Source organism: Phlebotomus argentipes, unplaced genomic scaffold (assembly GCF_947086385.1).
Source record: "Phlebotomus argentipes unplaced genomic scaffold, Phlebotomus argentipes genome assembly scaffold_18, whole genome shotgun sequence".
NCBI lineage: Eukaryota > Metazoa > Arthropoda > Insecta > Diptera > Psychodidae > Phlebotomus > Phlebotomus argentipes.
In genome coordinates this window covers 10,185,321-10,209,552 of record NW_026776177.1, presented here as the reverse complement: position 1 = coordinate 10,209,552, position 24,232 = coordinate 10,185,321, and the positions used below count along the sequence as shown (strand labels likewise).

The 24,232-nt window shown below is 45.0% G+C and overlaps 3 protein-coding genes across 3 annotated transcripts in view; 2 read left to right on the top strand and 1 right to left on the bottom strand.

The window, feature by feature from the left end:
* The window catches only part of LOC132259617 (uncharacterized), a 46,927-nt gene extending 38,824 nt beyond the window's left edge, over positions 1 to 8,103 (top strand). The window contains exons 4-8 of the mRNA XM_059757325.1: positions 4,083 to 4,270; positions 4,360 to 4,717; positions 4,779 to 5,645; positions 5,711 to 6,048; positions 7,509 to 8,103. Of these exons, the coding sequence (XP_059613308.1) occupies positions 4,083 to 4,270; positions 4,360 to 4,717; positions 4,779 to 5,645; positions 5,711 to 6,035 (1,738 nt within the window). The 3' untranslated portion in view covers positions 6,036 to 6,048; positions 7,509 to 8,103. The remainder of the gene's footprint in view (positions 1 to 4,082; positions 4,271 to 4,359; positions 4,718 to 4,778; positions 5,646 to 5,710; positions 6,049 to 7,508) is intronic.
* Positions 8,104 to 8,155: 52 nt separating this feature from the next.
* LOC132259616 (muskelin) lies at positions 8,156 to 11,517 on the bottom strand. The gene is made up of 4 exons (XM_059757324.1): positions 11,422 to 11,517; positions 9,470 to 11,248; positions 9,010 to 9,166; positions 8,156 to 8,936 (listed from the first exon to the last, which is right to left on the bottom strand). Exons 1-4 carry the CDS (start codon positions 11,484 to 11,486, stop codon positions 8,652 to 8,654), a joined length of 2,286 nt encoding a protein of 761 aa, XP_059613307.1. The 5' UTR covers positions 11,487 to 11,517; the 3' UTR covers positions 8,156 to 8,651.
* A 744-nt stretch (positions 11,518 to 12,261) lies between these two features.
* Positions 12,262 to 24,147, top strand: LOC132260741 (follistatin-related protein 5-like). Its single transcript, XM_059759058.1, has 6 exons — positions 12,262 to 12,805; positions 12,866 to 13,254; positions 16,044 to 16,773; positions 17,632 to 18,609; positions 19,221 to 19,325; positions 21,543 to 24,147. The coding sequence occupies exons 1-6, from the start codon at positions 12,619 to 12,621 to the stop codon at positions 21,731 to 21,733; spliced, it is 2,580 nt and encodes an 859-aa protein (XP_059615041.1). The 5' UTR covers positions 12,262 to 12,618; the 3' UTR covers positions 21,734 to 24,147.
* The last annotated feature ends 85 nt before the right edge of the window (positions 24,148 to 24,232 follow it).

The following is a 24,232-nucleotide window of genomic DNA, read 5'->3' as shown; positions in this document are numbered from 1 at the left end:
AACTAATTAAAATTAATTGGTGATATTTAAAAGTTCTTTTTGTCTGGCGCTGATGACTTATTGGGGTTTTTTTTCCTCTCGTGCCAGCTTCTTTTTCTGCGCACATGCATTTTGCACAAGAACTTTTCCGAGGTCGCGAGCCATTAGTGTGATTACATGCTGCTTAACAGCCACCCAGTCGATGGGGGTTGAAGTGTAATTTTGAGCCAAACCACACCCGCTTCAGTGAAATTGAATGAAATGCAGTGCGGGAGAAAACCAATAGAGGAAAAATGGGTTGGTCAGCACTAAAACGCTCCATTCTTGGTCATGCTAAGGCTAAAATTATGCTAAATTTCGCCTATTTTTGGAAAATTGGGCGTGTTTATGTTTCTATCAGCACAGAAATACCTGAACTTGCAAGTTTGCAGAGCCACTACAAAGGCCGCGAGAAGCCCACCTTTGAGGTCACTCTGGTGATCATTCCGAGCACTGAAGCGCGAGAAGGCTGAAGATGGCGCGGCGGAAAAAGTGTGTCGTGACCCGCTGGAAGAGCGCCTGGGAGCGTCTCACATAATCCCATTAACGATAGTCAGGCAATGGCGCTGTAATTACCCAAGGCGAGGGTTAATTAGAGAGTTCACCGAGGGATTTTCGCGGAGGGGTGGAAATTGCTTATCTGCGAATTCTCTGGCGCCAAACTTCTCAATGGGAATTAATCACACTCCCTTTTTTCACCTTGGCGTCGGCGAAATTCCGCGCATTCTGCTCGCCGGCAGACTGGTGAAACCTAGCCGAAATTAGCATACAATGCAATGCGGCGCATCTTCAGTCATTACTCCGCGAACTTTTCTCACTATACGGAGAGGCAGCAGAAGCCCTGTGGCGCGTTTGGGAGTCGCAGTCTAGAGGAGATGGAATTTCAGAAATTACCATTTCTGCGCCTCGATCAAATTGATGAAACATGCTTCAATTACATGAGGGTAAATGCACTAAAAATCCTTTCTATTGTAAGTAGATTGTCGAGTCAATCACTCGCCTGATGATGGTAAAGTGCATGGAGGCTCTGAATAGTGGCTCAAGAGCGCAGTCAAATTGGTTTTTGCTCTTTTTCTTCGCATTATTATCAGCAATTTCCATTGGAAGTGACTGAAAAATTTCCACCTTGCTCTCTTCTTCCTTTGGCAATTGCAATAAGACGCAACAGAAGATGAATATTCATAAATGGATTCTCAACTAAACTCTGTCTATTCGTCGTGACGACAAAAGACTCTGCCGCCCTTAATTTATTCATACTCACGTGAAAAAGGAGAATTCTTCGGCTATGGAAAGGGTGGAAGTTTCCATCGGATTCCCCACACTTTGGCTCCGCACCGTGGATAAAGACATCCGGAAGGTGGGGCGATTAAGCGTCCCATTCAATAGCAGTTTGCCTTACAATCCTTACAATGTTGTATGAAATTATTTATCTGCCAGTGTTGCCCAACACTTGACGATGAGTGGAATATTCAGAGCTATATTGTAAGCAAAGAGACTTCAAGACGGAGGGAATGATTAGCAGAAACATACGATTAAATTGCTTATCTTAATACGAAATCTGTATTTGTGGTGTTTATTCTTAGGCATTTGGTTGAAATTTTAGTTAAAAATATCATTTACAAAAGAGAATCCAGACTTTTGAGTGCAAAAGCAGATTTTCTTCTTTTATTCTTGCATTGTTAGTCGATGAGTCTTGCTTTCGCGATGTCAATTCTGCGTAAACTCTTGGGTTTTTAGCGGTATGAGTGTGAATTTTCTGTAGTCTTGCCAGGGAAAAAATCGTTATTCTTGCAACTGACCAGCAAGTTGAACAGTAGCCAGGAAAATATACTCGTAAAATGTCTTGAGTCGACGTGTGAGTCACAGAGAATCAAGCAGAGAATAAAACCACCTGAGTTTTCTGCATAAATTGGAGATTCCCAGTGGATTCTCTCTTGACGCAGTTGCGGTTCGAGGGGAACTCATAGGCATCATTCATCAAAATCTCATCTTCTTCTGTTGCAATTAATTCAGGCAGCCAACTCTTGCCGGGCTGTATTTATACAGTGTCTGAAGACGCCCAGAGACTCTCTCTCTTTCTCCCTCTCGGCTCGCCTCGAGACTCTTCCCGTGGCCGTAATCAATTTCCCGACATTCGCAATAATTTAATAAAATAATAAAATACTGCGGATAGTCGTAATTCATGAGATTCCTGATTGATTGCATTCGCTTCTGAAACCACTCTCGTGGCCTCTGCACGCAGTTTGCCATCTCTGAGCGCGACTAAAGAGGCTGAGGAAGCCTCTCTATGGCGGCTCTTGCATATGGATGAGCGCTGGACAACCCAATTAGGTGACACATTCAGATCGTGAATCTGTGCGTAAACACGGCGATCCGTTAATTCGCCACTGAGCTTTTTCCAGCCATTGCGGTTAATTCTAATGCCACTTCTTCTGGCTGCCGAACAATGACGACGGAATGCAAATGCTCCAGAAGTCGCAGACTTGGCCAGGAGTGATCTGAGCAGGAATGGGGCCGCGTCACACACCAGTAGTTCCCACCCACGCACGCCCCCCGAAGCACACAATGGCGTGCGATCGAGTCGCCAGCAAGCAATTTTCATGCCACATCTACGCAAATTAGTGTCGCATTCTTGCACTGTGGCAACAAAGAATGTGATCACAAGCCGCTTCTCGCGTTCCTCTTCGCCTCGTCAATTATTTGTCACATTAATTAAATTTCAATTTGCCTCTCATATGCAAATATGGACTTCCATTGCCTTTCCTCATGGCGCTGCGTGTCAACAGAGGTCAGCGCGGAAAGTTGCAAGAGTGGCTTTCTCTGTGCAAAATTCACGCAGGCATTTGGCACCTCTTGAGCGTGAAGGTGGTGTGAATAGACAAATAATTAAGTGGACTGCTTCCCAGTTGCGCTTTGGCGTGCGGAAGTTTGTATGCATCTTCCAAGAATCAGCAATCTTGCAAACGGTTGTTTGACCTCTAACACTGTCACAGTGTTTAGGAACAGTAAATCAAATTTTAGATACTCTCAAGTGTCGCTCTGAGTAAACTTTGTGCAATTAATATATTGAGAAAATATATTTTCGCTATTGCAGTTAATTCTTATGACCTACACCTAAAATTGTTTATCTCAGGTTTACTCAATGTTCCAATTTCTGAAGCAATCGTCAATATTTCGGCGCCAGCGTTATCTCTCAATGCCTTGCAAAACATTATCAGCGCGATATCAATACAATTAGTCACCTGTCAATTGTTCTGGCGATCTTGAGATTGGCGCAATCTCTTGAGAGACTCTCGATGTTTTCAGGAGCACCTTTGCAATGGCAGGAAAAGTGGATGCGTGAGAGACAATCACTAATTGTGATGTTTTTGAAAGAGAGTGCTTTGCAATTGTGTGTGAACCTTTTTTCAGAAAGATCGCTGAAGCGCAATTGTAGGAACAATTAGCACGTTTTCCATGCTGTGATTGTGCTTTTCCTGGGCATGGCATTGTCTCGCCATACGTGGCGATGCGATGATGGGATTTAAATCATGTTAGACAGATGATGGCTCTGGTGAGCAAAGAGGAGGAAGGGGGGCAAAAAGAGGGCAAGTCGCTGGGATGCACGCGAAGAATCCACTTGTTCGCTCCATCGACGACGAAATAAATCGTTGGGTGGCAGTTAATTAACAGCAAACACCTCGACAAGTAACAACAATCTTCAGTCCCCTGACTTTTCCCCGATGCTCGCGGCCGATAAGGCGATGGAACTATATGTGAACGACTCCCATCGCTCTTTCCAACTATTAAATATCATTTCTCTTTTTGTCCTCCTCTCGCGCGGTGTCCTGGGCATCGGCTTCCGAGCATTGGCTGGAAGAGAAGCGATAAATACAAGTGAACAATCAGACAGACTCCCGGTTCTCCCGATGGCAATCTCGTCGCCTCTGATTAATGATGTTCATTAATTGCAATTACCGTGCACTAAACTGTTATAAAAGTGCAGTGAAACCCGAGTGCCATTGGCTTTCACGTGTCTCATCGCCTCTTTTCTCTCTGGCTTTTTTCCATGTGTGTCTCGCCAGGGAATTCGCCAAGACGCCACTTCCAGCTGTGGCGAAGATCGTCAAGGGGCAGCATCACAATTTGGGCGTGCCCACGCTCTCCAATCCGTCGCTCCAGAGCACGGCGCTCTTCCTCAACGCCGGCCGGAAGTATCAGATTCTTGCGCAGCCCATCAAGATCAAGGAAGGCAGAAAGACAACGAATGTCGGTGAGTGTCGTTGTCCGCATTGTTTGCGATGCGCGATGATCATCGCGGTCAAAGTCACAGTGACAATGCGCGCGTGAACTCTCTTGCAGGCCCCAAAGTGCTCATCCCAGAGACGTACCAGGGCTACTTTGAACTCCTCAGCGAGGACGGGCGCTCCACCAGGTGCATAGACACGGTGCTGGACCTCTCCAAGCGCCGCAACTTCCGCGTGCTGGTGCGCGAGACGTTCCGGTGCAACCACAACAGCAAGACCGTGCACGCCGGCGAGATCCTCACGACTATCTCCGACAACGGCAAGTACTTGCAGTGCCGCACATCCAAAGATGAAATCGTCAATCTGCCACTTGAAGCCAAAGCGAAATTCTCACCCATTGCAAAGGAGGACAGCATCAGTGGCGTGCACACTGTGAAGAACCTTCTGCAGAAGAGAATGCCCATAGTTGTGAGGTAGGTTGACCGATGCCCAAACTCTCCTTCTGTGCTTAATCCCCTCGCTCCTCTCCTCCAGGTTAGTTTACGGAAGCGCTCCCAAGGGCCTGAAGACGCCCTTCGTGCCGGAGTTGCGACTGCTCGGCTGTGTGGAGGTGGACCGTGTGTTTGCGCTGCCATTGCAGAAGGACACGGACCTCGTGTCGGTGCCACTGAACGTGAAGATAAAGCTCCAGCGCGCCAAGAACATGGAGCAGCTAGAGAACTTTATCGAGTACAGTCGCTTTCTGGAGAAGGCGCAGCGGTTGCTGGCCGATGCCCGCGATCGCCTACAAGTGATTGATCTCAAGTTGTCGGACAAGAAGGAGTCCAAGCACAGCGTCAGCCGGAAGCCACTGATGCTCACCACGTGTGCAGAGAACGGCTATGTCCTGCGCAAGAGTGCCAGCTGTGAATCCTCCAAGTACATGCAGTCCAACTACGGCACCATTGCCGATGAGTACGATGAGATCGACCAGATATATGACTACGTGAGGGGATTCGCGCCGCTGCCGAAGAGCGCGGCGCGCATTGAGGCCATCCACGAGCCGCCGATCGGCACGTCCAAGACCAGCGAGATCTCAAAGTCCACGCATGTCGACAATTCGGGCACGTACAGCAGCCTCATCAACCGGAGCAGCAACAGTCTGGAGCACAAGACGCACCACCACCACCATCATCACCATGGCCATAGCTTCCCCTCGGACGAGGGCAAGCCCATCCCGCCGCCGATCGAGACAATCCCGGGCAAGAAGTTGGCAGAGAAGCGCCAGAGACCCACGTTACCAAAGCTTTATGTGAAGAACGGCGTCGGCCACAGCCAGAAGTCGCCCAACGGAAACACGCCAGTAATCACCGCAAACGGAAAGGAGCCGCTCGAGCCGCAGAGTCCTCTCTTCCACATCAGGTGAGTCCCCTCCTTAATCCATTCTTTCTTGATCTAATATCGAGCAATCGCGCTTCTTCGCGTAGGTACAAGAGCTTAAGCAGTCTTCAGCTGAACACTGACTCCCATCCGACCACTCCGATCTCCACGACACCCAAGAGCCAGGAAAAGTGTCATCAACTGTCAAAGAGTGCCAGTGCAGGCCGCGAAGGGACTCTCGACTCGTCACGCAGCGGCGGACGCACGTCGGGCGACTCTAAGTTGCCGGAAAAGAAGACGCGGCGCCTCTCGCGACCGCGGAGTCTCTCCAATCTGGTGTGGGAGTTGCGTCCGCAGAAGGACAAGTCCAAGAAGAAACTCTACGTGCACCAGTTTCACGATCATCGACACCAGGGAACGCTCTACTTGTAGGAGAAGCGAAAGGGTGAGTGAAAAACACGACAGGGGGAAAAACAGACAAAAGACTTGAACATTTCGAGCGACGAACCCGGCAATTTTCACTCTGATCACAGAAAGAAAACCATCAATGAGTGTGGAATATTAATTTTTCGGTTTCCTCGGGCGCATAGGAGTCAGACAAAAAATTCCACTCTGCAAAATGTGAAAGAATGTCATCGCGAAAAAAGCGGCAATCAAGCAAATCAGGGATAATAATATATTCAGCAAGATGTGGAAACATGTGGAATTACTAATCACAATATTAGCTGAAAAAGGCGAAATTACAGGTATTCTGATCGCCTTCCCACATTCAATTTCTCCGAAAGCCTAATTGAATTTGGACCTTCAATGATTTATAGATGCTAATTTGGGTGGCCTCTTCGGAAATTAGCGGTGATCCACATTAATCAGCCTCTGGAGATCGCAATTTGGCTTACTTTCAGTGTCGATCCGAGGAATGTGGAGCGAAGACATAAAAAAGACTTTAATGATCTGCACATAATGCTTCATTTTATCATCTGCGGTGAAGATCATTATAATATGAATTTGGTAAAATTTTACGGATAGCATCAATCATGCCAGTGGTTCTGGTTCTCACAAGATATTGGCGTGCATTAAAGCGATGGGACATTCTTGCGGATCTCCAGATTGCGATTATTGATGGCCATGTCATCTCTTGCCCACAATCAGATGTATGGAAAACCTTCGGATTCTTTAGCAAAACAAACACTTTTATTCATTCCGCGGGTATTTGTTGCTCAAAAAATTGATCGTGGCGCGATCATGTCGATTCTCTTGTCGCGCGCTTTTCGAAAGCTCATTTAAACTTGAACTAACGGACAAAGCCGCGTGGTGTCTTTTGTTGCTGACTCCCCAAGACCACTCGATAAGGATCGGAGTGCAATTAAAATTTCTCCTCCAAGCACTTGGAGGGCAATTCAATGTGTGGCCGGAAAAGAAACGCCAGATGAGCGAACAAAAACATTCCGCGCTGACCAAAAAGCAGCGAAGGTCAGTGAAACTGCAGCACAAGTACGAATTTTCTGGTCAACAATCAAAATAAATGGGCAATTGAGACCTTTTTTCGCTGGTGGATTTTTAGATTCGCGATCTCCGTCTCTCTCTTTCGCGCCCTTCCTGCGCGTGGGTGTGACAGAGAGGGCGCACCGCAGTGCGAAAGTGAGATGGCGAGCAATGCGTTGCGCCATGCGACCTTGGAGGAAGTTCAAAGATCTGATAAATTGCGCTATTCCCGTTTGCATGACGTCGCAGCCCTCGTACAGAGCGAGAAAGAGAGAAAATTCCCTCACTATGGGTTGAGTTTTAGCGAATCTCGCGAGAATTGCCATCATATGATCAGTGTTTCATTCATGATTCACATGCTAATGTTACCAACTGTTATTCCGCCATTTTTAACGCTAATCCTTTTTCCTTTTTTTTTTGCAGAAATGAGGCAACGCAAGGCAGAAGCGTCTGGACGGTGTCTGAAGCAGCAGCAGCATGAGGAGAAAAAAAGAACAGAGAAAACCAGTAGATTTTTCGCTTCTTAATGTCGATTCATAAATAATTTTTAAGCAATTTGTGCTTCATTAGGATATGTTGCTTGTAAGTTTTCGAGTCTTTTGATGTGATTTTACAAGAAATGTCTTTTAAAGGTTTAGCTTAGTGATGTAATTCTTCCCCGCAATCGCGGGTATCCCAGCAATTCCACCCACACTTGTGGGTTTGTCGATTTGTAAGTGCAACACACACTTTGAATTTACTTTGATATCTTTTACAACACAATCTTAGATGGATAGAGAACACTTCTAGGTATTTTCTGTAGTTGCAATCCTTTTTTCATCCGTGAAAAGTTCAAGTTCGTCCACATAAGCTTGGAGTGGCGCAACATCTTTGCCATTCACATGTGTTGCAGATGGAATTTCTACCTTTCGCGCGGTGACACAATTGCTGCAACATTTTACTGTACTGATGTAAGGTTTATTGATTTTTTACATTGTAACAACATTTCATTAAGAATAAATTCCTCTAAATCGTAGAATTACGTTTATTTCTTGTTGTATCCGCTCCGTTTTGAATGCGTTTCAATTTAGTTTCATGAAACATGAGCAACCGTTAGCAGCGCCGAGATTTCTCCAGCGGCGGACACAGAAGCTTGTCAACTCATTCAAATTTCAACGATGGATTCTTCTATTTCATCACACTACTAGTGAATCCCACGAAAATGTGAATGCAGTTGAAGTGATTGAAACACTTTTGCATTTTACATAAACATAAAAATATATTAAAACCTGGAGATTTTATAAAATTGAAAAATGTACACTGTTGATGGATATTTCTACACTCTTTCCTGTTAATATGCATTTTCGAGAACATGCTATTATATAGTTTGGCTGCAAGGATACTTTTTGTAAGGAAGAATTTACACGGAACAACGCAAAACGCACAGATAAGAGGACATGCAATTGTATATAGAGAGTAAATATATTATGCTGTGAAACGTATGCGAAAGTGTGTGCCTAAATCGAGTATATTTCCACGACAACGCATATGAATATCCGCGATCCGCAGACATGGCAGAGGAGCGCCTCAGATGAGGACGAAGTCGCTCAAGTTGCCCTTCGGCTGCACCATATTCTCCGGCAGGAGCTTCACCAGCTTATTGAAGAGCAAGTAGCGCTGGTTCTTCACGTTGAACGACATGTCCGCCTTGGCTGAGGACGAGGGCGAGGACGCGGCGGCTGCGCCCGAGGGCGAGTCACCCTTGTCCGGGAGGAAGGCTGATGTGGTGCCCAGCGGCACGGTCATCAGAGGACTGCTGTTCTCCGTCTGGAAGTCATCGCACTTGAAGAGCAGCGAAGCTAGCTTGTGGAACTGCAAGAAAGAGAGAGAGAAAAATGCGCTCAAATTCGGTCGCAGAGCAGCTGATAAGGCCACAAAATCGCACCTCCTTGAGCTCTTCGGGGTCCTTGTGGTCGATAATGTCATGCAGTCTTGTCTGAAGATAATTGACAGCCTTCAGTGGGTCACTCTTGGTTATCTCCTCGTATTCCAGTCTTCTTATTAAATATTTACAGTGACGCAGAATCTGCTGGCGACTGGGTCTGCAAAAAACAATGCCAATTATTCCGCTGTTATCACTCGCTCTCTTCGCTTCCTCGTGGCCTAGATGGAATTCAAACGCAGAAAGAGAGAATATTTTAAAATAAAATAATCCCCAGAATAGATAAGCGAAGGCGCGTTTTTTTGCTAAGAAATGTAAATAGAAAATTTTGGTATGAATTTACCTGATTAACCCTTCATTTCACTATTAATTAGCTTACAATTTAGATATTATAAAGAGGCAAAAGTTGATTTTCTATCCTTTTAGTGCGAAACATTTAAAATATTGAGATTTCTCTACTCACTTCTCGAGCCTCAGCACCCAGAAGTCGTCGAGCCTGAGCTGTGGCAGTGTGTTCCGGCCCGGGTTGCCGCCGAAGAGGTAGTGGATGCGGTTGGTGGCGTCGTAGACGAGCTGATGAGCGTACCTGGGACAGGGCTCCGTGCACATGGCCTGGCTCTTGTTGGCGCAGCAGTTCTCCGTGGAGTGGTCGCACTTGTAGATGCACGTCCACTCGTTCAGCTTCAGCGCGTACAGCCACAAGCTGTTGACGTTGAAGTCGCGGCGCTCCTTGTCCTTGCTCAGGCTAGACAGCACGTAGATTTCGTCGCGGTCGCAGTCGATGGTGGCGCGCTGTGCGAAGCCCGACTGCGGCACGTTTTTCTCGCCCGCGGCGCCCGAGTCTACGCTCAGCACGTTCATCTCGCCAGCGTCCACGTCGTAGGCGATGAAGTCCGTGGTGTACTCCTTGTTGCGCTGCCCGCCGAAGATGTAGAGCTTGCGGTGGCGGTGATGGAAGACCATCGAGTGCGTGACGCGTGACTTGATGCTGGGCACGTCGAAGTGAGCGGCGCTGGGATGACCGCAGTCCACCAGCAGTTGCGTCCACATGTTCGTGGCGATGTGGTAGGAGAACAGCCCGGAGTACTGCGGATCGTTGGACATGTCGTCGATGTTACGCGGTGTGAGGATGCGGCCGCCGAACACATAGATCGTCTGCTTGTCCACGTCGATGCACATTTGATGGTCGAAGATCAGCTGCGGCCCGCCCACTTGGCTCGTGTCGTCGCAGATCTGCAGCCAGGACTGGTGCGTGGTGTCGTACAGGTAGAACTCGCTCTTGATGTGCTCCTTCGTGCGACTGGAGCTGTCCAGATAGCGACCGAGGATGAAGATCTGGCCGCTGCGCGGATCGAAGACCATCTTGTGGCACGAGCGCGGCGTGGGGCCGTCGAACTTCTCCGAGTTGGCGTGAATGAGGCGCCACACGTTGGACTTGATATTGTAGCACCAGAGATCGCTGAGCTCCTCGAAGCCATCCCAGCCGCCGTACAGGTAAATCAGTCCGCTGTGGTTGTCGATCACCAGCTGATGCCCGCCGCGCATTCCCGGGCGGTTCTCCGTCTCCGCCACGTCTTGCAGCTCCCACGACGCCTTGTAGTCCTGCTGCGAGAGATACGCGTCCAGCAGACCGTCGTCCACGCACTGCTGCATAAACTGCTCGGTCTCCTGGAAGTCACCGCGGATGACGAGCGCGTCGTGCAGGTTGGACATCATGGGGTGCTCCAGCAGCACCTTCGTCTGCTCCTGCAACAGACGGAAGGCGGCCTCGTAGCCCTGCTGGCGGAAGTGCTTCAGGCACAGCCGCACGATTTCCACCTCGCGCAGCGTGTTGTAGTTCTGCAGGCTCGTGCGCACGAAGATGGGATCGTCCTGGCCCTGCAGCTCCACGTACCAGATGCTGAAGTTGAAGCTGGGCCCCCAAGACAGCAGCGGCATGATCTGAATGAACAGCACCGGAAGCAACTCCCCAGAATCCGTGGTGTGGCGCAGCGTGAAGCTCTCCGGGACCGTGTCATTCTTCAGGCCGCCCTCGAACAGCAGCACCATGTGCTCCTCCTCCAGGCCGCCGAAGATCTTGAACTTCCGCAGATTGCAGACATGAGCCTTCTCGTACTTCCCGAACTTGATGGTCTTCACAATCGCCGGACGCTGAAGCTTCAGCGTGAGGAACTGCGGGGGGCTGTTGGTGTTCGACGACCATCGGCTGGTCTGATTGCTGGGACAGTCCTCGCGGATGTTCCTGAAAAGAGCGTCAAGCGGATCCACTTGTTACGGGCGGCAATATTGCGCACAAACTCAATTGCCAAAGGCGCGATTTTGCTCGCGCGCTTCTGCTGAAAATACTGGCCATTCCGCCCGGATTGCCCTGGCAATGGGCGCAGGGCGGCCCAGGGCAGCCGGTAGGATACTTACTCAGGCAGATAGGACGTGGAGTAGCTGGAATATTTGTGGATTTCGTAGCTCAACTGCTCTGACATGTTTTCCACTTGACAGAGACATCACCAGACTGACGTTTTACGTAAGCGCCCAAATTCACCACACTGACGAACTTACGAACGCTCGCTTTGCCAATAGGATTACACTGTAAAAAATACACCGTTTCCAGTAAGAGATAAGAATGATGGGAATTAATTCATATTGGATTCTCTTACGGTACTGGGGTCAATTGTATCACCAAAAGATGGGTTGACCAGCCAAGAAATTTATTTCTCAGATATGAAGATTCTTGAAAAATATCAAAAAAAATTCTTACGTATATCCAGGACACAAACCATGGAGATTTCAAAACGTCGGCGCTTCATGGAAGATTCACGATAATTCTAACTGGATAAATGTATTTTTTAGGCTTTTCTTGAAAAAATCGCCCTCGCTGAGAATGAGGGTCAGTTGAGGGAGTTTTTGTGAATCCAGGAATCTCAACTGCTCCCCTCTCGGTGGTTCATCGACCAAATACGGCGCCCCTTCGCTGCTGAGTCACGCAGCCGGCTGGTCGCTCCTCCGCAGGTGGGCAGTTGGAGGTGTGCTGACGGGGTGAATTAATGATGAGGGTGTGGGTGAAGAGGTGCGTGACTGCGCCTCCCTTGCATCACAACAGTCGAATATTTCATGAGAGACCTGTCTGTTTGTGTTGCGTCCCTGTCACTCCAGCAGAGTGTTTTCGGGGCAGCCGAAGGGCGGCTGGGGCGCATGTGCGGGGCCGCGGATGGAAAAACAGGGATGAACTATTTAATTTCTATTTCATTCTCACTCACTATCAATAAATAATTTCCCTCGCAAGTGAAATTATCAAATTACGACTCCTTTTTAGTCCTGCCATCGCACTCGTCCTGACCAGACCTGTCCGTGTGCCACTGTGTATCGCCAGATAGGTTCAGTGGTGAGGGAGAAAGAGCTGCCAAGTGTGTGGCCCCAATGTGTGGAGGCAGTGGAATTTAATTAATATTCACTAGAGAGAGCAAATATTCCACTGTACCCACAATTTGTGCTGAGATATTCGAGGTGTTTGCCGGAACAAAGGGTGGAATTCGAAGGAGAATTTATCGATTGTGCTCCCATCCCTTGACGACTCCGTCAAAGGGACGCGTGAAAAGTGGGTGAAAGTGGTCCAAAATGTGCACCAACAGCAGAACTTCCCCGTCAATGGTCCTTGCTATGTGTTTACACAGTTTAGCAGTGCTAAGTGTCCTCCTTGGCGTCGCAAAGTGCTCTCCCGGGGCGCCAGAGCTCCATTTTGACGAGCTCGAAATGTCCGGAAAGCGACCTCCAGCCGTCGATGTCAGTCAACTCATCGCCAGCAGTAAGGCAGCCCAGTCCCAATCCCTGAGCCCCAATTCTTACCTCTTGCGCACCCTTCCAGATCCGTGCCTCGTGCACTACTGCGGCCGAGGCCAGGAGTGCGTGGTGGACGCCAACCAGATGGCGAAGTGCGTGTGCCAGAGGTTCTGCCCCAGGCGCCAGAAGACCGTCTGCGGCTCCGACGGCGAAGTGTACCAGAACCACTGCGAGATGCACCGGATGTCGTGCCTGAAGGAGAGGAAAATCACGCTGCAGCACGCGGACTTCTGCCGTCAGGTCACTACGAGGGCGCCCAGTGCGTGCTCGCCGCAGGAGTACGAGATCATGAAGGACAACCTGCTGCTCTACAGCCACGCCAGGCTCATCTCCAGCGACAACAACCACAGCAGAGACTTCCTGGTCTCCATCATGTTCTCCCACTACGATCAGAACAACAATGGCCACTTGGAGGTGAGTTCTAAGTCGGAAATCTCTTTCATTACTACATATGTCAAAGGGAAACATTTTGTCCTGATTATCTGGAAATCTCTGAGGAGAACAGCAATGTGAAAAACCATTTTTCCATGGCTTATCTTGGTTTATCGGGGTTAAACAACTCAAAGGAAAAGGGATGGAAGTATATAATCCATTATATAATAAGAAAATTTATCAATCAATTGTTTTTCCTTAAATTCACAGTGTTTGAAGTAATTTGGGAGTTATTTTTAAACGAACCTGAAATATAATTTTCCGTATACTGCTATTAATTATCGATCCATATTATAGTAATGAAGCTTTTAAGCTTCATGTTTGAGCCTCTTCAGAATGAATTATGAATTATTTTTGGTTTGCTCTTGAATAATAAATATATGCGGCGATAATTTGCAAAACATTCTTCAAAATAATAAACAATTTATGTAAAAAAAACTGAAAAAAATATATTCTATTTTTGGAAAGCTGTCCTGGAAAATTCCCCCTCATTAATATTGCTGATGGATGGAAAATAGAAAGTCGCGTCTTTATATGCTATATAACTGAATTATTTCCCTGAATTCGAAGCGTACTTCATGAGTTGATTTGATTTGCTCAAGAGTTCAATATGATGAATATTTCCGTGCGCACCTTTAAAAACACAGAGTATATTATTTTTCTGCTAAATAAATAAACTCTGCGATGCAAGAATAAAATGTAAAGGAGGAAAAAAATCGATTGGACTTGCGAGAGATTCCATGTTATTTATGTTTCACGGGCTTTCTAGTTTATTTTCCCGCAACAATAAAAAGCCTGAACTTTGGTGCGGGAGTTTTAATCCTACTCGATTCAAGTTTGAACTGAAATGTGTGACGCTGTGTGCAGGATTGTAAGCCGCGCCGAGAGCGGAAAGCTCGCGATGCGGGCAAAAGGTGAAAATGTTTGCAGATATGAAGATTCTATTGTCGACGAAGGAGTGACGCAAATGAAAATCAATTTACAGTTCACATGCACATGGAGAATGTCTATCAATTTTCCGCTTGGTGACATTTTAGCCAGAGAGATGCTTTTGGGCAGCAAAATCGCAGATTGAATCTGTTGATTTTTGGTGGAGATTTAGGATTAAAAATGCGTGACAAATCCGAGGCTTTTAATGCCTAAATTAATACATTAATTTCGAATGCTAGAGAAGTGATTTTCCATTTCATTTCTGCAAAGTGTTGCAAACTAAACTTTAATTACTGTTGTGGACATGAAAGCTCTAAGTTCTCTTCATTTTCCATTAAGAATGCCGTCTAATAAATAATGTTCTCTGTCTTGTTTTATTTCCACTTTATTATTGAAATTCTTTTCACGAACTTCTCTCTGCAATGTAGCATTTCTTTTGAGATTCACCCTCTTGAGCTGCTTAAGACTTTGGCAACTCTTGGGGAATTTTCCCAACACGAGATTGAAATTAAAAGTTTTACCCATATACATATTATACACTCTGTAATATGTATATCTCTGGAGCATGGAAAAAGCATTGGCTCGTCAAAGCTGAGCGCGATAGTAATTCATCAATCTTTTCGTCCACATTCTTGCGCTGTGCTATTGGTCTAATTTGATTTGTGCTGAAGATTGCAGCGAAGCGAAAAATTAGCCATGATTCTTGGGATGTCGGAGAAGAGCAATTAGTGTAGAAAATTGGTAGATTTTCCAAATGACTTAATTCCATTATCTGTTGCGCGATCCCTTAACTTGTCAATTCCGCAAAGTTTCGCTCAAGAGCGGGAGTCAATAATCGATTTCACAAACTGTGCGGGTGAGAAGTTGAAGATGCTTATCAATTAATTCTCATCAATTATCAAGCGTTCGCGGCACTTAACCTCTTTTCTTTCACAGTCATTCATGGTAAATTGCAACACTTGAGAGCACCGCTTAATGTTAATATGTATTCAGCGACAAATATTGCATTCGTGAAAGAGATGAAAACTCATGTTTGAAAAGTTCTATGAGAACATTCTCTAACAAATTTGCTCTTATTTGTGTTTTAGTACGAAAGTTTTATAGCTTTTCCCCAACCAAAGGGAAAGTTCTTGTGCTCTCGAGTCACGACTAAATGAAAGTTTACACATTCACGATAATTATACCGAAAAGATGCGTCTGATTTCCTTCTCAGGAAAACATCCATTTCCATCAGAAAAAGCACACGTATTAAGACTTGAAGTCGTCACGGATTTGAACATTCAAAACTTGCACGAGCTTTTCTGTGCCGATTGAAGTAATTCAAACATTTCACCTCCTAAAACTTTACAAAGTTTTCTATCCATGCAATGAGATTTTCAAATATCATCCAATTGCTCGAAGCTTCAATTTTCTACAGATCAAGAAATTTAATTGAATTTATTTTCAAGAGTACTTTTGTATGAATGTTCTAGTGCTCTTTAGATAAAGTCTTCATCAGTTTTAGTTGTTTACGCAAATTTATTTCATTCCTATAATTTTTGTTCATTGCCGTGAGGATGAAGAAGGATTTAATTTAGGGAATTTAAAAGCGATGCTCATTAGTTACTAATGAGGGTGTATTGATGGGAAAATCATGCGCTAGCTCAACATGGAAATTCTAGAGCCTGTAATTTATACTAAAATTCTACCCAAGCGAGAAAGCAAAACAAAATTGGAATTGATTGTAATATTAAAACAAATATCATAATTTATTAAACATTTAACCAGAATTGAGCACAGTGAATATTCATTCATTAATAAAGATCGTCTATCCGTTTGTGATTAAATGCTGCTTCTTGCAGACAACTGAACTCAGAGAACTTTACCAGCTGGAGCACCTCGAGGACCTGAGCGCCGGCTGCGTCCTGAGCGATATGCTCGTGTACGACGACACCAACCGCGATGGTCACCTGAGCATTAATGAGTTCTACCAGGCCTTCAACAAGATGTACAGCGTGTCCGTGGTGTCGCTGGACAAGGTGCTCGAGACGAACCACTTGACGGCGCGCCTGGGCGACAATGTGGAGATCAAGTGCGACGTCACGGGCTCCCCGGCGCCGCCGATTGTGTGGCACAGGAACGGCGTGGACCTGCTGACGCTGGTGGAGGAGAACATCCGCGTGTTCACGGACGGCAGTCTGTATCTCACACACGTGCAGCTTGTGCACGCGGGCAACTACACGTGTCACGCGCAGGGCAATGACGACGTCGTGCAGACGCACATCCTCACCGTGCACACAATCCCGCGAGTGCGCGTGATGCCACGCATTCAGTCACGCGGCCTGGGCGAGAACGCTGAGATGTTTTGCCACGTCACGGGTGAGCCTTTTCCGGCCGTGGAGTGGCTGAAGAACGATGAGGCCATTAGGCTTGAGACGCTCAATAAGTACGAAGTCATCGGCAACGGCACGGCGCTGCACGTCCTCAACATCACCTATTCAGACACGGGCGCCTTCATGTGCCGTGCACGAAACATCGGGAGCGAAGTGAAGGACATCAGTTCGTTGATTGTCCAGGAGGACGAGTCTCCAAGTACGTGTTTGTCACATAAAAAATTTAAAAGCGAAGCGGGGGAGAAACATTTTTAGATGAGGTGTAATTTATCATGGAATTTCCTCCCCAACTCCGCATTCAATTCAACTTTCCGGGGGGGAGAGTCTTACAACTGTGGGCGGGGTGATGCGCCCAAAATGAGAAATACCTACAATTGAGCGTGAAATATTTGGGAATATTACAGAAGAATGTGGGATATTTTGTCAGAGTTTCGCTGAGGAATTTCACTGAATTTTAAGTAGCTTCGAGAGTGAACTTCTCACGAGATTATGAATGCCTCGGGAAGCTTCCAACACGGAATAGTTATAAGGGAATTATTTCGCTACAATCACATTTCACGGGAATTACATCGTGAGCAGTGCCAATGTATAATTTCGGTTACTCTTAGTACATCTCTTAAGACAAAGAGAGAGAGAGAGAGAGAGAGAGAGAGAGAGAGAGATACATTGAAGAAATAGTCAAGATTTTCCATCCTTTATTTAGGATTCACAATAAATCACCCTCAATAACTTTTTATTGCTCAAAATAACACACTATAGCAATTTCTGCAACATGAATCCTTAAGTCTTGGGAAAATATCATGGATTTTCCGCAAAGTTTTCAGCAATATTTCTGCCTGATTTTCCCCACAAAAGAGCGTTATTCTGAACTCTCATTGCACATATTTCAAAGTTCCTCAACGCCGGTGTTTGTTTCAAATTGTTGTTAAACTCTTGCAACTTGTGTTTACCATTCAGTGCGAGGCATGGGGTGTAATTACGCGGGCTGTGGGATGCCCTGAGGAGTGGGCTGGAGTATGGTAATAACTATTTTCCTTACCTTCGCTCCGCTCTCTAGCTGTGCTCATCGAGGAGAATCGATTTTTCGTCTTTCACAAGTACGGAGCGGCCATTTACGAGCCGGGAGCCTGTCGGCTGGTGCACCAGATCCAGGGCACGGACATCATCCCGGGGACGCAGGACACTGTGTGCGGCCTGAGTGGCGTGGGCTGCTCCTGGGGCAGAGCCATCAACATCGGCACGCGCTACATCTACGTGAGCCAGCCGTACAGGGATCGCGTACTGATCATCTCCACGCTGCAGATGGTGGTGGTGGACGTGATTGCGACGGACAGGTATCCGGTGGAGCTTCACTATGTGCCTCATCTGGACCAGGTGTGGATCCTCAACTGGCGCCGCCCGGACACGCCCTACTCCAAGACCCTGCAAGTCATCCGCGACGCCGGCGAGAAGAAGCGCCACCAGGCGACGCATCCGCAGATGAAGAGCGACACGGAGGTGATCAGGGACTTCTTCGTGCCCACGGCGGACTTCGAGCCGCTCAACTACGCCTTCAACTACGGCTACGTGACGCACCAGAACACGATGGGCCTACAGAAGATCGACCTCAACACCTTCCACTACGTTCGCTACATCGACCTGTCGTCCTACGCCTGTCTGCCCTACTCCGTCACCTTCTCCGCCTACTACGGCATCGTGGTGATCGCCTGCATCGAGCCAGACACCAACACCTGGCGCGGACAGCTGATCCTCGACTATCTCACGGACTCCGTGATGGGCACGAAGCCCGCCATTCACGGGGTGGCACGAATCTCGCCCAACTCCAGACACATCGTCAGTACATTCGTGAACAATGCCGGCACGACGCTTACAGTCCAGCAAATCACATCGAGTGGCCTCCAATTCTCGTTCGATGTGAAAACCACTCTCAACATCAGCGACGCAACGTTCTATGAGAGCCAAACGACGCATGGATACGACTTGTTTGCTAGCGCCAGTGACAAAGAGGACATCCTGTATTTGAATTTGGACTCAGGTAGGCAGTATTTCCTGTTTTTGGCATGTGCGAGCAGAGATGATGACCCGAGGTTATTGTTTACACGCCGCGTGTAGAAAAGAGGGTTTCCATTCGGGGAAATCAACACTGAAACGCGAAATTTAATTTTCCACCTCATTTAACGAGAAATCCACATGTTTTTCCATTTTCAATTAGGATAATAGAAGGGATTAGAGAGAATTTATTATGATATCAATCTAAATGGATTTAGCTTTTATTGTTTTTTAATTCCTCCTATTTGAAAGACATGAAGTACATAAAATCAAGTCAATTTCGACGTGAGGTGAAGTTGAAATCAAACAAAATAGAAATGGTGAAGATAGAATGGTATTAATTGTTCTATTGGATTCTTTTTAAAGCAAAAGCTTTAAAACAAATTCGTAAATTTTCCTTTTTCAATTGGTTCATAGCATTCGAAAGTATGGTTCTTAAGAGGGTTAAATGTGAAAAATCTATTACAAAGTGTTGAAATGTACAGCATTTCCCTCGTCATTTGTTAAAAGTGTCACGTAAACTGTCCATCTCTGCTTGCAATTCGCCCTTGTTAAACGTTGTAAACTAATCAAGTGATGTTCTTCGTCGTGAAATAGGCAAGGTGGAAATGATAACAGGAGTTGGACCGGGCGCACCTTTGCTCCAACAAGCGTCGCCAATTGCCAAATGGGGCAATTCGATGCGATCAATTAAGTCTTCAGGTGAGTGAAGAGCACGCAATTTTCCCTCACATTTTCCTCATGGCCCTCTTTGACAAAGAATGTCCTCTTTATCGCCCCTCAACTGCATTCCGGAATAGTTACAAGCAATTTTCTAGGCACGAAATAGATTCCTCCCTCTTGACGCTGGGACATTTGATGGGTGGGCGAATTACTCGCAAAATAGTGGCCATAATAGTAAAAGCGTCTCATACTTTTATTGCCATCACGTAGTATCAGTAAATTGTCACTCAACCCACCAATTCGCCCTTCGCGCCATGTCTCGAATGACGCACAGCCCATTCAACAGTGCGCCAGCGATTGTCCTAATGAATTTATTGATTTCATTTCCTCGCAAATGAGCCGCACAGTCGCCACATAAATCCCTCATTGAGCACGCCTTCGTGTGGCAAAAGGTGGACGCAAAAGACGAGCTCATATCGATGGCCAATTTGGCAGCTTTATCGGATGGTTTGAAAAAGGCAAAGGAACATCAATAGTGTATTTACTAAAATGTGTCCTATACTCTTTGTGTGATCAAGAATCCAATTCCGAGATTGATAAAGTTTGAGATAGTCAGCGTACTTGAGACACCTCATTGATTACAGACACTATAAAGAGCGCATATCGCAAAGGAATGCGACTCGGAATCTTATCAGAAAACCTCCTCAAATACCCTTTAAATAAAAAGCTAATTACAACCTGAGTAATTGCTTGAGTGACACATTAAATTAGACTTGATTCTCTCATTTGTTTTATGCGAGCGTGAATAAAAATACATCAGGATTTGCGTCAAAATTTTCACCAACACAGAAAAGAGCATTAATTGCATGAATGCCATTTGTGGCAAATGCCCAGAGGCGCCGAAACTTTTGTCATAAATACTCTGTGAGTTCATTTGCGCAGTCATTTTATTGAATATTTCGTGGCTGCAGTTTGGTAGAGATTGCTGTCTATTTATCAGTCCAAGCTTTTACCGATTGAAATGGCCATTTGACCGGGATTCATTTCATTTTCATTTCGCTACTTTATGACTGTTGGAAAGCATGAACTGAAAATAACACTTTACTTTGAAATTATGTCACAAGTGAAACCCATAAAAATCAATGAATATTAATGTGAAAAAAGCACCAGTAAACAATTTTCGCTGTTGAAATTTTAAATTTATCTACCAAACCAACGGAATAAGTCCAAAAATAGCGCATTACGAGTGATTGAGATAAGTTAATTAATGATGTGTAAATGTGAGTTATTTTTTGCTTCATACATTTTTGTACTATTTATGCTGGTTTATTGAAAACCAAGCATTTAATTAAATTATTATCACTTGCAAACCATCGCTCAATTTATATTTTAGTGCTTTGCACAGTGTAGAATGGGACGTGCGCTATCAAATTTCATCTGTTCAATTACCATTTAATACGTGTATTAATGACTCTCGCAGAATAATAATCAAATATTGAAAAAAAGTGACATAAAATGTTTATTTTTCATTCGAATGCGAGAAAAAAAGTGCCACAATCGAGGGTGACAAAAGTGTACAACATTGTTGAATTCCAGTGTTATCATCTTTATGGGATGTTGGTACAAATTACACACCAGGATTTTCCCTTTATTGCACTCTGCTGGAGTATTATTTTTATTATCGCGCGCGCACCAATTATTTGTTCATCTTTAGCGCACTGAGCAATTGTGATACATTCTGCAATTTGATACACCACCATATTTGCCATATTAGGTGCCTTTCTCACACTCTCGTGTCAATTTAAGTCATCATTTATTGCACACAGCGACTGCCAGATGGGTGGTAATTAAACATGAGGAGAGGCGCAGAAAGAATTGTGTGATGAGCACAAGTGAGAGCATTTGAGATGTGGTTGCTTGTTACCTTGACGGTGGGACTTTGCTTGCCAATAAACGACACCTTTTACACGCTCAAACTGGCGTGAACAGCAATAAAATCATTGCGTCTCTTGTTCAGCGGGAATTTGAAAGCCTTTAGGACCTTCGGTGAATATGTAGGAGCATTTTCACACGGTCTTTTACCTTTTTGTCGCTACGCCTCTGATGAAATCGTCACCTCAACTTGACCCACACAGGCGGGGAAAAAGCGTGTTTAGATAGACTATTGAGGGTGTGATGGCACAGGAAGTGTGTAAAAAATTCACTCACATTTGTATTTACACGGTGTCTCCTTACCTTCTCCTTCTTTCCTTGCAGGACTTTTCGGGCAATACATGGTGACTTTGACAAATAGTGCCCTTTTTGTGATTAATGGCAAAAGCAAGACCGTCAACTGCGAAATTGGCGGCGTTCTCAATCCTGTCGGTGTCGTTTGGGCCAAATATCGACACAATTCGCTGCCGCCGGTGCCGATTGCCAGGAGTCGCGAGGACATCAACGAAAATTAATTCGCCGCTGAGGTAAATAGCAGACAAATGGTTAAGCACACACACACACACATACACACGCCGATGAACTCTCCTCTGCCGCTCGTCGCTCTATCGCGTATTGGCGCGATTAGGGTGGAGAAGAATTTTTCAATTATCACCAAAACGATAAAGAAGTGACACGATTGAGTGAGTGAGACGACGAGAGCGCGAAGGAGAGTGCAGATGGTATTTTGAATACGCAAACAGACACACTGGAATTCCCAGGAAAAAACCACTCTTGATTTCTCCTAATACTGCTTATCAATCTGCAAAAGACACATACGAAGAGCCGCAGAAGACAGGCATAATGATAGTTTAAGACGTTGTCTCTTTCCCAAATAACTCCATGTTTTTCTCCCCCTCCGCTTCATCCGGGATATCAAGAAAACCCAAAGAAAAATAACAAACCAGACGAGAAGATGAGACATTCATTTGACTAACCAATTAGACTTACGCGAGAAAATCACTGCGCGGTGATAAAATTTCATGTAAAAATACAGGGTCTCATGGAGTGTGACGTGATGTCGAGGCATTTGAAGTTGGAGACTTTGCATAATTCAGCAGATTCGCGCCAAACTGACTGATTTCTTCACGTCTCACGGAGCAATTTCTTTCCGTGTTGCACATTCAAAGTGACTTCTTCAGAAATGCAAATACTTTCACTCTGCACGAAAACTTTCGGGCTGTCGGTGGAATTCTTACAGGTGCGTTCAATTGACGGCAATAAGACAATTGCTGCCGATGAATTACGCGCACTGAGTGACTTTTCACAGGTGAAAGCGATATACTATTTATTTACATTTAAAGTGTTTTCAAATTGTGCATTGTAACTGATTCCCCGAAAGATTGCAGTGTTTAACAATCTCTTTACACCACAATTATAGTCTTGAAGAATGTAATTTTTCTAAGGAATGAATACGTCACTATTCGTGTTCATAGAGAAGCAATTACTTTTCACTCTATCACAACCAGTCCCAGATTTAAGTTCAAAGCTATTCCCATCGAAGAAAGTTGATAAATTGATAGTTTTTGAAATTAATTTCGGCTATTTTATACTTTACTATGTTTCAAATACAAAGTTTTTCAACAAGATTTTAATGAATTTGCGATAAAAGTGCCTTTTGGCGAAACCCTGCGTTATGTCAAAATTACATCGAATTGTGTATAATTTCTTTGGACAATCAATTTATGTGTATCGCGAAATCACCTTGAAATTCACAGCTGCGCGTAAAATTCTCTCCAGCGTCTGTCAATTGACATTTTCCCTCGAATGATTAGCATTTGTTGATAAATTCACTTCTATTGAATACTGCGAAAGCTCAGCGAGTGAATCTTTTTTCGACTGAAGTCACTTCTGACTAATTACGGTAAAGATCACGGACTCATTCTCGCAAATTCCCGCGGAGATTTAGCGAAATAATTAGGACAATTAGCAAGATATGAATTTGCGAGATTTCAAGCTTCTCTCTTTTTTCTGCATTCCAACTCTGCAAATTAGCTGACGATTCAATGGAATAATGTCCTTGTGCATGAGAATGAATTTCAAATGATTGAGATCACGTCATTATTTTGCAATATAACCCACAATTTTGCCCACTTCCTCGCCAAGAGGGCCGCACGTTGAGAGATGTTGGTAATTTCAACTGGGAGAATATATTGTGTGTATGAAAATTGCACTTAGGACCACTTTATGGAGGTATAATTCTCAAGATTTTGGCTTGTCACATTTATAGACTTTATTTAATGGGGGTTTTCTCTCTTACGGATTAAGCGCCAGTGACAGAGTTGTAGCCGATGACAGTCTGTTTTTCTTTCGGAAAAGAGAATGAAAAATGAGGACGGAAGTTGTTCGTTTACCCATGAAAAGAGAAAAAAGGGAAGGATGTAAAATTTTTTGATCTTTAATTAGCGCAAATCTCCTTTTTCGATTTATATATATATATATATAAATAAGAAAAAATTGTAGGTATGAAAAAAGTCAAGGTAGAATTTTGTGAGGCAAAAGACAGAATATTTAAATGTTGAGAAGTAATAATAGTTGTAAGAGGAGATGAAAAAATGTAGTATTTATTATCATGTAACTAATTTATTATTAAAATTACGTATATTCCCACCACGAGCGCGAGTCTTTCTCATCAGCCAGCGCTAAGATGCAGCCTTGAGCATCCACTCTAAGTGTTTCTTTTTTGCCCAGCTGCGCAGAGAAAAGGCCGCAGTCAGAATAACATTGAATTTTTATAGACACTTTATTTTTCGTCAAATTAATTACCGATGCTTTTGCACATGATTACCGCACCTCTTTCCGCAATTTTGCTATTTTTCCTCTAGTTCTGCAATTTTTTTTTCAATACAACGAATACAACTCTCGAATGGCACAATCTATAATTAATTTAAAAGAAAATCATATTTTTTTTTACTTCTGTTACACACAAATTCTCATATTTCCTCTGCTTCTTCATTCCGTATTCAGCGTATAAC